The 16,529-nt window shown below is 43.8% G+C and overlaps 1 protein-coding gene across 2 annotated transcripts in view; it reads left to right on the forward strand.

Moving 5' to 3' along the window:
- ptk7b (protein tyrosine kinase 7b) overlaps window positions 1–16,529 on the forward strand; it is a 201,489-nt gene that overhangs the window by 156,006 nt on the left and 28,954 nt on the right. For both annotated transcript variants that reach the window (XM_029753378.1, XM_029753380.1), the window contains one exon: window positions 4,416–4,546. In XM_029753378.1, coding sequence (XP_029609238.1) covers window positions 4,416–4,546 — 131 coding nt within the window. The remainder of the gene's footprint in view (window positions 1–4,415; window positions 4,547–16,529) is intronic.

Here is a 16,529-nt window from a genome sequence, read left to right on the forward strand (position 1 = left end):
CTGAATGGGAGCTGCCCTCCCGTAGGGAGGGCCAAGAGATCAGAGGTGGCAGAATGGTCTGTTGGTATAGTTGTCTCTTGGTATAGTTGCAGTTTTTCAAACGTGTTTGTAAATTATTTTATTTGAGTTTGCAAAAAAAATAAGTTTTACTTTTTACCCCTTTTTCGATATCAAATTGGTAGTTACAGTCTTGTCCCATCGCTGCAACCCTGCCAAGCCACACTGCTTCTTGACACTGCTCGCTTAACCCAGAAACCAGCCACACCAATGTGTCGGAGGAAACACTGTTCAACCGGCGATCGAAGTCAGCGTGCATGCGATTGGCCGGCAACAGGAGTCGCAAGAGCGCCATGGGACAAATCCTCCCCTAACCTGGACGAAGCTGGGCCAATTGTGCACCGTCTCATAGGTCTCCTAGTCACGATCAGCTGTGGCACCTCGAGCACTGCGATGCAGTGCCTTAGACCACTGCGCCACTCGGGAGGCCCAGCAAATTTCTTTTTTTAATGATTTGTTTTTGTTTACTATAATAACCTTGGCGCACGTGTGCGCACACACACACAGAGATTATATGTTCAGCTGTGTACTGTACACACATCTCTTGCTGTCTCCAATGAAGTGAACAGGGATCTCAGGCTGCAGTGTCTTAGAGCAGCCTAAGGGGTTTGTGTGTGTGTTTGTGGGTATCTGGGTTTATTGATCTCTTCTGGTGTAATATCTGGGGAGCACTTCTTTCTTGTAGGGGTTTTGACTGCTGGCCTTGCACCTGGATGGTAGACACAGCTGAAGGGGATATATGTGAATAATATTTGATGTTAATTTGATTCAGATGCTTGAAACCAGGAGAACCTGGAATCTCACTGGATTTTCAAGGTTGTTTAGAGTTGAGAAAAAAATAAGATTTTAGCCTCATGGGTGAGATCATTGGTGTACCAAAATAAAAGCTACCAAAATAGAAGGGTTTGTTCAAAGCTGCTGAAAAGCGTGTGTGTGTGTGTCTGTCTGTGTAGACATGGTGTGTTATCAGAGAGTAGGGATGGGGGTTTTAAATAATTTCACTATTTAAATATTATCATAATTTTTTTGTCGGTTATCCGGCAAAGAAGAGCTTTCCAGTGTGTACCAAAACATTCAAAGGCCATTTTCTCAAAAGTGAAGTTACAAGTTTATCAACTTTCAAAGCAGGATGACTTTCCCATTGTTCCTCAAATGCAGTGTATGATTTTCCACTTTGTAGCTCTGTGTCTCTGCTTTTATCCAATGTAAAAAACACTGGATAAAAGCAGCTACACCTACATAAGACAGAATCAAGGTGGTCGGTCACATATGTGGGAACTCCTTCAAGAGCATTCCAGGTGAAGCTGGTTGAGAGAATGCCAAGAGTGTGCAAACCTGTCATCAAGGCAAAGGGTGGCTACTTTGAAGAATCTCAAGTATAAAATATATTTTGATTTGTTTAACACTTTTTGGTTTTATTACATGATTCCATGTGTGTTATTTCATAGTTAAAGATGTCTTCACTATTATTCTACAATGTAGAAAATAGTAAAAATAAAGAAAAACCCTTGACTGAGTCAGTGTGTCCAAACTTTTGACTGGTACTACTGCGTGAGGGAGAGAGGCAGGCACTCTGCGAAGGAGGGTGGTATGTGTGAGATGGGAGCGAGCTAAGTCGTGAGCAGATGGAGGAAGAGCAAGCCAGCTGTATCTAGCTAGGCTGATTGAGGCCTTATGTTGCGCTTTCTCCCCAAACCTATTCAGATAAGCCACCTGTTGGTGGCTCGTTGTCGCCTATTCCTTCTCATTTCCTTCTCTCCTTCTCAATTCCTTCATTTTCTTCCATCTTGCATTGCATTAGTGAACTCTCACTCGACTTGCTACACATTGAGCCTATTTTGCCGCTTTGATTGGCCAACATAAACAACAAGCTACACACGTGAAGGTCGGCTACCAGTCTTTTTATGGGGTGGACCGTGTACATCATATACTGAACAAAAATAGAAATGCAACCTGCAACAATTTCAATAATTTTACTGAGTTACAGTTCATGTAAGGAATTAAGTCAATTGAAATAAATTCATTAGGTCCTAATCTATGGATTTCACGTGACTGGGCAGGGGTGCAGCCATGGGTGGGCAGTGAGGGCATAGGCGCACCCACTTGGGAACCAGGCCCACCCACTGAGGAGCCAGGCGCAGCCAATCAGAATGAGCTTTTCCCCACAAAAGGGCTTTATTACAGACAGAAATACTCCTCAGTTTCATCAGCTGTCTGGACGGCTGGTCTCAGACGATCCCGCAGGTGAAGAAGCCGGATGTGGAGGTCCTGGGCTGGCGTGTTTACATGTGGTCTACGGTTGTGAGGCCGGTTGGACGTACTACCAAATGATCTAAAACGACGTTGGAGACGGCTAATGGTAGAGATAGAAACATTTCATTATCTGGCAACAGCTCTGGTGGACATTCCTGCAGTCAGCATGCCAATTGCACACTCCCTCAAAACTTGAGACATCTGTGGCATTATGTTGTGTGACAAAACTGCACATTTTAGAGTGGCCTTTAATTGTTCCCAGCACAAGGTGCACCTGTGTAATGATCATGCTGTTTAATCAGGTTCTTGATATGCCACACCTGTCAGGTGGATGGATTATATTGGCAAAGGAGAAATGCTCACTAACAGGGATGTAAACAAATGTGTGCACAAAATTGGAGAGAAATTAGCACGACAGATTAAGTTATTTTCCTGCAGATCTATTAGATCTTTATAGAACTAGTTTTGTTGATCGAGTGGTGGAGTGTAGTGCTTGATACAGTACATATTCCTCTTCCGCATTGAGCTTTGCAGTGTTTTTCTGTCTAGTATTAGCCATGCTACAAGCTTGTTGTGAGCTAAAAATGAGTTTGCAAACACAACCTACACCCGCCTCCTGAAAACAAGCTCCGCCAGTGAAATGGCAAACACACACAATCAGCACACACTTGATCACACATGCACCAGTACGATAAACAGAGAGAAGGCGGAGAACTTGCTCACTGTATGGATCCTGGCTGCACTTTACTAAATGAGCGGGAAATTACCACCTCACAAGTTAGTGCTGTAGATACAAGCAGTATGCGGGGCAGTAAGCCAAACACCGGTAAAAGATGCTTCCCCAGAGAAGCCACAAGGCAGTCATGCAGACAGGTAGATTGGGAGCTGGGTGATGACATTTTTTAGGTTACAAACAGTGTTGAAAATAGTCCCTACTTTTGTATTATTTTCCCAAGTTTATATCAATAAAGTAATACTCTAATGTACTCTAAACTAACAAAAACGTATATAATATAAAGGCTTAATATAGGCAATTTATAAAGCATGCATAAGCACAACATAAATGCTTCACAAATCATTTATATGCAAGTCATACGACATACATGGAGTATGTGGGACCTAAAAATTGCATCTATGTGTATTACAAGGCACTAGCCTTGGCAATAGCATTTCTCTCTCACTGCACATTTCACTTCTTTTAAAGCTACATTCTGGTATTAAAAAAACTAATATTCAAGAATCAATGGCTATATATCATTCATTTAAAAGTTTAAAAACAGATATACCAATCTTAGGCTGTAGCTTTAAGTGGCAGTCCGTCTAGTAGCTAGCCAGTGAAACCTAGTATCATATTGCTATGAGGGAATAATAGTTAATAATGGTGTGCCAGTCTGTCTTGCTCTCTGTGTTGTTATTGGATGCGAAGCTCCTTAGCTGTCAGACTTTGAGCTGACAAAAAGTCAGACAGTTAAGAGTCTTTATCTTCTCCATCACACACACCGATACTCCTCTTTCCCTACCAGTGGCCAGAAAAGGGGCATGGCGTACACTGGGCCCGATAGAATAGACACATACCCTTTTCACACTGAGCCGAGCTAAGCTGTTCTGAGTTGGCCTGGTTACAAATCGACCACAGCTGGAACCCTGCTGGAAAGGACCATTTGAAAAGAAAATATCCAAGCCAGCAAAGCCAACACAGTATGGTTCAGGTCGGCATGGTAGTGTGAAAAGGGTATTACCCTGAGTGCATACTGTAAAATCACCTATTCGAAATATGTCTTTGCATAGCTAAACCTATTCTATTAAAGGAAAACTCCATCCAAAAACTATCTTTTGGTATTTCTTTCATTAGTACATTGTTGACATAGTCCCAAAATGTTTTGCTTGTCAGCACTCAAGTTTTCAAGACATGTAATTTTGAAAATACAGAAATCATCCCTGTATGATGCATTTTGGGCCAATTTTGGGGTGAAATTTTCCTTTAATGTAAGTACCTTCTTCAGTTTCTGCATTCGTACTCTGGTTTGGTTGAGAGTATCAGCAAGTGAATGGCGTTATTGATGTTCATCTGAGTACCTGTGTCCCCTCCTCTCCTCTCTCCATAGAGTGATCCTGTACACCAACGGCACCCTGCTAATCACCCAGGTGAAGCCCAGAAACATTGGCTCCTACAGGTGTGTGGGTAGAGGGCCCCGGGGCCCCGACGTCACGCTGGAGGCCTCCCTCCTCATAGCAGGTACTACACTAACATACACACACACACACGCAGATACACACACATGCAGACGTAAACACACACACACCTGATTGAATGGAGGATATATGGCAGTGTCGAAGCGGCAGCTATACTTCCTGGGATCCACACAAAAACATAAAACACAACAAGTAACACAGATACACTGATAGAATCAAATCAATCAATGAAATGTTTTATTTGTCACATGCTTCGTAAACAACAGTTGTAGACTAACAGTGAAATGCTTACTTACGGGTCCTTTTCCAACAATGCAGAGTTGAAGATAAATGTTTTTTTATTTTTTTTATTTACATTATATATATAATTTATATATAATGTCTCAAGGAATAATTATGCAGTGAGTAATGAATAACACAAACGATTAAAAATAACATGGCTACTGTGCCTTTTCAGAAAGTATTCATACCCACGTTTTGTTGTGTTACAGCCAGAATTTAAAAATGGTTTTTAAAAAAATGCTTACCATCTACACACAATACCCCATAATGACAGAGTGAAAACATGTTTTTAGAAATATTTACAAATGTATTGAAAATTAAATACAGAAATATCTAGTTTACATAATTATTCACACCCCTTTGTAGAAGCACCTTTGGCAGCGATTACAGCTGTGAGTCTTTCTGGGTAAGGCTCTAAGAGCTTTCCACACCTGGATTGTGCAACATTTGCCCATTTTTACTTTTCAAAGTTCTTCAAGCTCAGTTAAATTGGTTGTTGATCCTTGCTAGACAACCATTTTCAGGTCTTGCCATAGAAGTCAAAACTGTAACTCGGCCACTCAGGAACATTCACTGTCTTCTTGGTAAGCAACTCCAGTGTAGATTTGGTCTTGTGTTTTAGGTTATTGTCCTGCTGAAAGGTGAATTAATCTCCCATTGTAAGGCGGAAATCAGACTGAACCAGGTTTTCCTCTAGGATTTTGCCTGTGCTTAGCTCCATTCCGTTTCTTTTTTATCCTGAAAACCTCCCCAGTCCTTAATGATTACAAGCATACCCATAACATGATTCAGCCACCACTATACTTGAAATATGGAGAGTGGGACTCAGTAATGTGTTGTATTGCATTTTCCCCAAACATAACTCTTTGTATTCAGGACCAAAAAAATATTGCTTTGCCACATTTTTTGCAGTATTACTTTAGTGCCTTTTTGCAAACAGGATGCATGTTTTGTAATATTTGTATTCTGTACAGGCTTCCTTCTTTTCACTCTGTCAATTAGGTTAGTATTGTGGGTTAACTACAATGTTGTTGATCCATCCTCAGTTTTCTCCAATCACAGCCATTAAACTCTGTAACTTTTTTAAAGTCCGACTATTGGCCTCATGGTGAAATCCCTGAGCGGTCTGTTTCCTTCCTCTCTGGCAACAGAGGCGAAGGTCGAGAGCCATGCGTCCTCCGAAACACAACCCAACCAAGCCGCACTGCTTCTTAAGAAGAATGCTTGAGGCCTCCCGAGTGGCGCAGTGGTCTAAGGCACTGCATCGCAGTGCTAGCTGTGCCACTAGAGATTCTGGGTTCGAGTCCAGGCTCTGTCGCAGCCGGCCGCAACCGGGAGGCCCATGGGGCGGCACACAATTTGCCCAGCGTCGTTCAGGTTAGGGGAGGGTTTGGCTGGCAGGGATATCCTTGTCTCATCGCGCACTAGCGACTCCTGTGGCGGGCCGGGCGCAGTGCACGCTGACACGGTCGCCAGGTGTACGGTGTTTCCTCCAACACATTGGTGCGGCTGGCTTCCGGGTTGGATGGGTATTGTGTCAAGAAGCAGTGCGGCTTGGTTGGGTTGTGTTTCGGAGGACGCATGGCTCTCGACCTTCACCTCTCCCTCGTCTACGGGAGTTGACGAGGACACCCACAACCAGAGTGGCCACCGCAAAGCCCAAGGAGCCTGACCCTCTCTGGAAGTTGCTGTAGCCCTGTTTAGGATGTTTAGCGTGTAATGGCTATTGGTTGAGACGCAGGGCCCGTTCTAGCTTGGAATCTCAAGGTGGGAAATTTTGAAATATGAATATATCCAAGTTGGAGGTAATAATGCATTTAGGTTCTAGTTTATTGAGATGCATTAATACACCACACCAAAAGCTTGATTTTGTTGCTGTTTTTAAATGAATTTCCTTCAATTCTGCGTAGTAATGATTTATTTTCACTACTTGGTCAATTTGATTTGATGATTTAATCTATGCAAATAAATTCTATGAATTGATAGTTCACCTCAGTTTTTTAAATTCTTATTCTATAATAAGGTATACTGTAACCATGTGTTCAAGCTAATCATATCAACGTTTATTTATTATATATAGTGTAAGCTAAAACAATGCAATGAAATGCCTACTCGCAACTCAAGCTCTCCTCGCATACAGTGCTATATTTATTTGTATTTACATTAGGCTATAGCCTACAAATAGCTATACCACGTAGACTTATGCTTATTAGGCTTTTTCCTTGAGTGGCCTAATGGCAGAACTATCATTCAGCTATCCTTCAGCACCACAAGTTGGTTCAACTTCTTTTACATCATTGCGTGATCTTGGTGTTGTCCATTCAGAACCACGATGTTACGCTCGTCGTAAAGATTGGACCAAGGTGCAGCGTGGTAGGGGAACATTTTACTTGTATTTTAAAATGAACGCCGACAAAACAACAAAATACAAAAAACGTACCTAAAGTTCTGCAGGCTGTGCAGCAGCTATACAAAATCAAGTTCCCACAAACTAAGGTGGGAGAAAGGCTGCCTAAGTATGATCCCCAATCAGAGACAACGATAAACAGCTGCCTCTGATTGGGAACCATACCCGGCCAACAAAGAAATAGAAAACAGATTGCCCACCCTAGTCACACCCTGACCTAACCAAATAGAGAATAAAAAGGATCTCTAAGGTCAGGGTGTGACAGTACCCCCCCCCCCCCCCCCATAGGTGCGGACTCCGGCCGCAAAACCTGACTCTATAGGGGAGGTTCCGGATGGGCATCTTGCCTCGGTGGCGGCTCCGGTGTGGGATGTAGACCCCACTCCGCTCGCGGATCCGCTATCTTCGGTGGCGACTCTGGTGCGGGGATCGTCGCCGGAAGCTCCGGACCGTGGATCGTCGCCGGAGGAACCGGACCGTGGATCGTCGCCGGAAGCTCCGGACAGTGGATCGTTGCCGGAGGAACCGGACCGTGGGTCGTCGCTGGAGGAACCGGACCGTAGATCGTTGCCGGAGGAACCGGACTGTGGGTCGTCGCTGGAGGAACCGGACCGTAGATCGTCGCCGTGGACTTCGGACCGTAGATTGCCGCAGAAGGCTCCGGACTGGGAACCCCCGATGGAGGCTCCGGACTGGGAACCCCCGCTGGAGGCTCCGGACTGGGAACCCCCGCTGGAGGCTCCGGACTGGAAACCCCCGCTGGAGGCTCCGGACTGGGAACCGTCGCTGGAGGCTCTGGACCGCCGACCGTCGCTGGAGGCTCTGGACTGCAGACCGTCGCTGGAGGCTCTGGACTGCAGACCGTCGCTGGAGGCTCCGGGCCATGGATCATCACAGGAGGCTCCGGGCCATGGATCATCACTGGAGGCTCCGGGCCATGGATCATCACTGGAGGCTTCGTGCCATGGATCATCACTGGAGGCTCCGGGCCATGGATCATCACTGGAGGCTCCGGGCCATGGATCATCACTGGAGGCTTCGGGCCATGGATCATCACTGGAGACTTCGGGCCATGGATCATCACTGGAGACTTCGGGCCATGGATCATCACTGGAGGCTTCGGGCCATGGATCATCACTGGAGGCTTCGGACTGGGAACCCTCACAGGAGGCTCCGGACTGCGGAGGCGCACTGGAGGCCTGGTGCGTGGAGCCGGCACAGGGCGTACCAGGCTGCAGAGACTCATTGGAGACCGGGTGTGTGGAGTAAGCACAGGTCGTACCGGGCTGGGGAAACGCACTGGAGACCGGGTGCGCGGAGCTGGCACAGGATATACTGGGCCGCGGAGGCGCACTGGAGATCTGGAGCGTAGAGCTGGCACAACCTGTCATGGCTGGATGCTCACTTTAGCCCGGCAAGTGCGGGGCGCTGGCACAGGACGCACTGGGCTGTGAAGGCGCACTGGCGACACATTGCGTATCTCCGCAAAACATGGTGCCTGACTGGTCCCACGCTCCTCACGGTGACTGTCTTGCTCCAGACACCAAACCATCCACTCTACCTCATCACTCCCCTCAACTATTCCACAATACTTCTCGCTCAGTCTCTCCCAATATTCCTCTTTGCTCTCAGACTCGCCCCTCGCCCCTCGCCAACCCGTATGCCCCCCCCCCCCCCCAAAAAAAAAAAAAAAACATTTTGGGGGCTGCCTCTCTGGCTTCCGTCGTGGTCGTGAACTTCGGGGTCGCCGTTGATCCTCCTTCGCTGCCTCCGCCTGCTTCCATGGCAGGGTCTTGTCCCCTGCCATAACTTCCTCCCATGTCCATGATGTCCTCCACTCCCTTTTCTCCCGGGCCCAGGATCCCTGCTCCTCCTGGCCATACTGCTTGGTCCTTTGGTGGTGGGATCTTCTGTTAAGCTCGTCGTAAATATTGGACCAAGGTGCAGGGTGGTAGGCGAACATTTTACTTTTATTTTAAAATGAACACCGACAAAACAACAAAATACAAGAAACGAACGTAAAGTTCTGCAGGCTATACAGCAGCTATACAAAATCAAGAACCCATAAACTAAGGTGGGAAAAAGGCTGCCGAAGTATGGTGCCCAATCAGAGACAACAATAGACAGCTGCCTCTGATTGAGAACCATACCCGGCCAACAAAGAAATAGAAAACATAGATTGCCCACCCTAGTCACACCCTGACCTAACCAAATAGAGAATAAAAGGGATCTCTAAGGTCAGGGCGTGACACACGAAGAGTGCTGCAATCGTTTAAAATAACACTCGTCAAGATTCGTTTGCCTATGCCTAATAGTCCTAATCATCACTTCTTCTTATTAATATTACAAATAGAAGACGATCACTTCTCACAGTGGTGCTCGTTTAGTAAAGTTAGATCAAAGCTGAATCAATGTCTCGCAAGATCACATAACAATTAATTTGTATTTTACATAACAGAACAGAATATAATAGCATAGCATAGTAGGCCTATAACATTACTTTTACACCAAAAACATCTGCTCATTTCTAATGAGATTTTAGGATGGTCAGCACGAAGCTGAATAGTGCCCAAAAAATTATAATGCGCCAACACTCAACAGAGCCCGCCACTATTCAGGATGTATGCTTTGACAGAAACAAAATATAAGAAAGGCTAATCGTTTTTTTAACATTTGCTCTAATCCACTCACAAAATAGTAACTCAATAAGATTGAAATGCATTGGCTATTCTCATGAAACTGATTTGAGATCAATCAAATGATTGGCATGCAGATGCAGTTTCACCAGTAAAACGTGAATAATTATCATTCACGGTTGACAGTGATGATGGTCTATTTTGAAATTAGGTATGCCTAACTTGGTGTTTGCGGGTATCATTGTTGAGTGTTCCTTGCAGCGTACCATCGCAAATATGTGATTGGAACAGTAGCAACAGAATGTATGACGCAAAAAACACGTCTAAACAGCATTGTTGTCTGAAAAGCATCTAAACAATGTTTTGTACTGATTGGAAATAAAGGTCTTCACAACTTTATTCCTCAATTTCATCTTTTATTGTAAAAAATAAATGCGAACTTCATCATCCAAGCATCACACGGAACACATCCACAGCCAAACTCATTCCATAAACCAGTCTAAATAACAGGTTGCGCTGACAAAAAACAAAACAGAAGTTAGCGACCTAACAGCTGGACTAGTTTACAATGTACCACATCTCTGGTGAGTACATGGGAAAATGTAATATTGTTTAGAAAAGAGATGCGTGTAAGCTAAGCTAACAGCAGCTACATTCTTTATGATGGCAACCATGTTTTGTTTATGTTTGACAAGCGAAAACTCCCTAATCCCAGAATGCCATTCACTATGAGACACAAATAAACAAAGTCCGAAAAATATTAACTTAGTTTAGCCACTTTTCAACATATTACAAATCTTTGATGTACTTGTTACAGCGTATACAAGAACCGGAGAACATTACTTAAGTCGTTTACAGTTTTTGACAAATCACAAATAAGATCAAATTTTATCACCTCACAGATCATCACCTCAAATACAAGCCTACTGCCTAGCCTAACTGTAGCGTGAAAGCTAAACAGGGTTGCCAGATTTTGGTGAAACCATTTTAGGAGGGTTTGTGGGTGGGTTCATTTCATTTGTGGGAAATTTCAAGTCCATGAGGGGTAGGAATGGGGGAAGGTATCAATGGGGGTATATGATACAGGAAATAGTACTATTATTATCAATAAATATGGGGCAAACACAGAAGATGTTTGCAAGCTAAATCAAAATAAAACCCCTGGAAAGGGGGGTCTGAGTTGACAACGCTGAGTAACGATATTTTCAATTTAAGTCAGTCGAGTGAACCATCCCTTCACCTCGTTTTCTTATAACATCTTTGGTCTGACAGACGTTTATGTGACAACCAGAATGCATTGTATGATGTCATCAAACATGGCGCCACACATACAGTATCTGCCATTTCGTTTAGCATTAGCTCATCATAATCAGTACAATCTTCCAAAAAGTACTTTACACACATCATATACATTCTATGCAAGAATCAGATTGCATGATATGTAACCAGTACTTGAAAACATGTGAATAAAACAGTAAATACATTATGCTCCATACATACATACTGTAAATGCATACAGTACCAGGCAAAAGTTTGAACACACCTACTCATTCCAGGATTTTTCTTTATTTTTACTATTTTCAACATTGTACAATAATAGTGAAGACGTCACAACTATGAAATAACATATATGGAATCATGTAGTAACCAAATAAGTGTTAAACAAATCAAAATATATTTTATATTTCAGATTGTTCAAAGTTGCCACCATTTACCATGTCACAACTCAACTGATTGGCTCAAATGCATTAAGAAGGAAATCAATTCCACAAATTAACAAGGTACACCTGTTAATTGAAATGCATTCCAGGTGACTACCTCATGAAGCTGGTTGAGAGAATGCCAAGAGTGTGCAAAGCTGTCATCAAGGCAAAGGGTTGCTACTTTGAAGTATCTCAAATGTAAAATATATTTTGATTTGTTTAACACTTTTTTTTAGTTATGTCACATATCAAATCAAATGTTATTAGTCACATGCAACAGGTGTAGACCTTACAGTGAAATGCTTACTTACGAGCCCCTAGCCAACAATGCAGTACAAATAAGAATAAGAAATAAAAGTAACAAGTAATTAAAGAGCAGCAGTAAAATAACAATAACGAGACTATATAGGACCCATTTCAAATATTTTCAGTCTCCTGAGGGGGAATAGGTTTTGTCGTGCCCTCTTCACGAATGTCTTGGTGTGCTTGGACCATGTTAGTTTGTTGGTGATGTGGACACCAAGGAACTTGAAGCTCTCAATCTGCTCCACTACAGCCCCTCGATGAGAATGGGGGCGTGCTCGGTCATCTTTTTCCTGTAGTCAACAATCATCTCCTTTGTCTATACTCGCTCTCCGACGCTCGAGGTGGCCAGTCTGTTTATTATTACGCACACCTGTCACCATTGTTACGTGCACCAATGCCTCATCAGACTCACCTGGACTCCATCACCTTCCTGATTTACTTCCTGATTACCTTCCCTATAACTGTCACTCTTTTTGGTTCTTTCGCTAGATGTTATTGACTCTGTTTGTGTTCCATGTCTGTATGCTACTTGTGTTTCTTGTTTTGTTCTATGTCCCCTGAACGCAGCTCACTCTCCAGATCTCAATCACCTGAATTCTGATCACCTGTTCACACACCTGTATGACATTATTACACACTATTTAGTTCAGTTCTTTGCACCCCATCATTGTGAGGTATTGTTTGTTTTGTGACACACTTCTATTCAGAGCGCTGTGTTTCCCCATAATGTATCCTCCCGCGTATGATCGTTTTTGCCTGCCTCATTAACGACGCCTTTTGCCTATTCCCTGCCTGTACCTTATCGGATTTCCTGTTATCAACCTATTGCCTGATCTCCCGGATGACGTTTCTAGCCTCTTCCCTGCCTGTACTGTTGCCTTTTTAGACCCCCTGTGTATGACCTTCTGCCTCCTCCTGTGGTCCTTCACAATAAACACCTGCTGCGCCCTGTGCTTGAAACCCGCTCTCTGTCTCCCATCGTGTTCATTACAAATACAATTCAGGATTTGTCCTCTAATTGCTGTGCCCTTGCTGTACAGTGCATTCAGAAAGTATTCAGACCCCTTGACTTTTTCCACATTTTGTTACGTTACAGCCTTATTCTAAAATTGATTAAATAGTTTATTTTTCTCATCAATCTACACACAATACCCCATAATGACAAAGCAAAAACAGGTTTTGAATTTTACCTTTTTTTTCTTTTTTTTTACTGGAATATTTCATTTACATAAGTATTGAGACCCTTTACTCAGTACTTTGTTGAAGCACCTTTGGCAGCGATTACAGCCGTAAATCTTCTTGGGTATGACGCCACAAGCTTGGCACACCTGTATTTGGGGAGTTTTTCCCATTCTTCTCTGCAGATCCTCTCAAGCTCTGTCAGGTTGGATGTGGAGCATTGCTGCGCAGCTATTTTCAGGTCTCTCCAGAGATGTTCGATCGGGTTCAAGTCCGGGCTCTGGCTGGGCCACTCAAGGACATTCAGAGACTTGTCCCGAAGCCACTCCTGCATTGTCTCGGCTGTGTGCTTAGGGTCGTTGTCCTGTTGGGAGGTCAACCTTTGCCCCAGTCTGAGGTCCTGAGCGCTCTGGAGCAGGTTTTCATCAAGGAACACTCTGGACTTTGCTCTGTTCATCTTTCCCTTGATCCTGACTAGTCTCCCAGTCCCTGCCACTGAAAAACATCCCCATAATATGATGCTGCCACTACCATGCTTCACCGTAGGGATGGTGCCATGTTTCCTCCAGATGTGACGCTTGGCATTCAGGCCAGAGTACAATCTTGGTTTTATCAGACTAGAGAATCTTGTTTCTCATGGTCTGAAAGTCCTTTAGGTGCCTTTGGCAAATTCCAAGTGGGCTGTCATGTGCCTTTTCCTGAGAAGTGGCTTCCGTCTGGCCACTCTACCATAAAGGCCTGATTGGTGGAGTGCTGCAGAGATGGTTGTCCTTCTGGAAGATTCTCCCATCTCCACAGAGGAACTCTGGAGCTCTGTCAGAGTGACCATCGGGTTCTTCTCCCCCGATTGTTCAGTTTGGCCAGCCGGCCAGCTTTTGGAAGAGTCGTGGTGGTTCCAAACTTCTTCCATTTAAGAATGATGGAGGCCACTGTGTTCTTGGGGACCTTCAATGCTGCAGACATTTTTGGGGACCCTTCCCCAGATCTGTGCCTCGAATGCAATCCTGTCTCTGAGCTCTACGGACAATTTCTTCGACCTCATGACTTGTTTTTTTCTCTGACATGCGCTGTCAGCTGTGGGACCTTATGTAGACAGGTGTGTTTCTTTCCAAATCATGTCCAATCAATTGAATTTACCACAGGTGGACTCCAATCAAGTTGTATAAAGATCTCAAGGATGATCAATGGTAACAAGATGCACCTGAGCTCAATTTCGAGTCTCAAAGCAAAGGGTCCCAATACTTATATAAATAAGGTATTTCTGTTTTATATTTTTTATACATTTTCAAACATTTCTGAACCTGTTTTCACTTTTTGTGTGTAGATTGTGGGGGAAAAAATTATTTAATCAATTTTAGAATAATGCTGTAACGTAACAAAATGTGGAATAAGGCAAGGGTCTGAATACTTTCAGTAGACATTTCTTAAAAATAAAATAACTCCCAGCATACCCGACTCCCAGCATACACGTTACAGAATAACGCCTCATCATAGGGGAGCATCAGGGAGTGGTTTTTGGTTTTTGTTTTGTATGTGACGTCGGGTCCGGGTTTCACTACCGGAGCTACCAGGGATGCCTAGGCTGGCTCGTAGGGCTTACATGCCTCTGCTGGCTCGTCAGGTTTACAAGACTCGGTTGGCCCGTCACGTGTCCGTGGCCGAAGTTACCTAGGATAACTCAGCTAGTTTGTCAGGCTTCCTTGCCTTACCTAGCTCGACAGGTTCACGAGACTCGGTTGGATCGTCAGGCTCCCATGCCTCAGCCGGTTCGTCAGGCTCCCATACCTCAGCTGGCTCGACAAGTTCCCACGCCTCAGCAGAAGCGATCGGCCCGCTCCTGGTCCCCGGGACCGTCCCTCTGGTCGGCGTCCTGCGGCTGGAGCCGCGCGTCAGGGAGGGGGTACCGTCAAGTATACTCCCTATCTGGCGCATGAGGTAGCCAGTCTGCTAATTGTTATGCACCCCTGTTACCGTCATTACGCGCACCAGCGCCTCATCCGGCTCACCTTCCTGATTACCTTCCCTATAACTGCCACTCCCTTTGGTTCTTTCCCTAGGCGTTATTGACTCTGTTTGTGTTCCATGTCTGTACGCTACTCGTGTTTCTTGTTTTGTTCTATGTTCATTTATTTATTAAGTACACTCACTGTACTTGCTCCCCGACTGCCAGCATGCACGTTACAAGTTACTACATGATTCCATATGTGTTATTTCATAGTGTTGATGTCTTCACTATTATTCTCCAATGTAGAAAATAGTAACATAAAGAAAAACCCTTGAATGAGTAGGTGTGTCCAAACTTTTGACTGGTACTGTAAATGTTTTACATCTTCAACAAAAGAGCCATGAGAAAACATTTTGTATGGTTTTTTATAAATTACTTTAGGTCCAACTTTTGGCACTTTGACTTTCCTTGTTATTGCCACAATGTTATGGTCACTACAGCCAATGGGAACTGATATTGCTTTGGTGCAAAGTTCTGCAGAATTTGTGAAGATATGATCAATACAATTGAATGTCACAGATCAAACACTGTTGGTATGCACTATAGTTGGTTTAGTGATAACCTGGGTTATATTACAGGCCTTAGTCACAATTAGAAGCTTGAGAGGACAGCTTGTTCCTAACCAGTCAATGCTCAGGTCACCCAGAAAATAAACCTCTCTGTTAACATCACACATATTATCAAGCATTGCAAACATATCAAAATACTGACTGTCAGCACTTGGTAGCCTATAGCAGCACCCCAAAAGAAGAGGCTTTAGATGAGGCAGGTGACCTTACAACCACAACACTTCAACAACATTTGACATGAGATCCTCTCTAAGCTTTACTGGAATATGGCTCTGAACATATACAGCAACACCTCCCCCATAGGCAGTATTGTCTTTTCTGTAGATTTTATATCCTTGTATCCCTACTGCTGTAACATCAAATTATCTTAGTGAGTTTCAGAGATGGCCAGTATATGAATGTTATTGATTTCATTAACCTTATTTCTAAGACTACATATATTAATATAGGCTATTATTAATATGGGCTACCCTTTCCTGGGTAGCTTGTCGTAGATAGACATAATATGGAGAAGAACATAAAATACAAATACAAACATTGTTTGGCTAATAGAGTCAGTCAATCAGGCACTTGAGTGTCAGTTGGTGTGTGTGTGTATGTGTGTTTGAGATGTTGGGCTGAAGCTACTAACCCGGAAGCTTAGGTCTCTTACTCCTCCCATGATTTTGGGAGGGAGGATGGACAATGAGCTTGTCGTAGCGGATGTAAGTATGTCCCCACGATCTTTGGCAGCTTTCATATGGATTTTAGTAATTGTGTATAAACATACATTTCACTGGAGATGCATCTATTAAGCAGGTAATCTGGGTTGTGTTCATTAGGGCACACAATGGAAAACGTTTTTAAACGCAACAGAAAACTAAAATTAACGTTTCTGATTAGACAAGTCCAGGTAGTAGTACCTCCCTGTTTCAGTCCATTTTCTTCCATTTTGTGCCT

This window comes from Salmo trutta, chromosome 5 (genome assembly GCF_901001165.1).
Source record: "Salmo trutta chromosome 5, fSalTru1.1, whole genome shotgun sequence".
NCBI classification, from domain to species: domain Eukaryota; kingdom Metazoa; phylum Chordata; class Actinopteri; order Salmoniformes; family Salmonidae; genus Salmo; species Salmo trutta.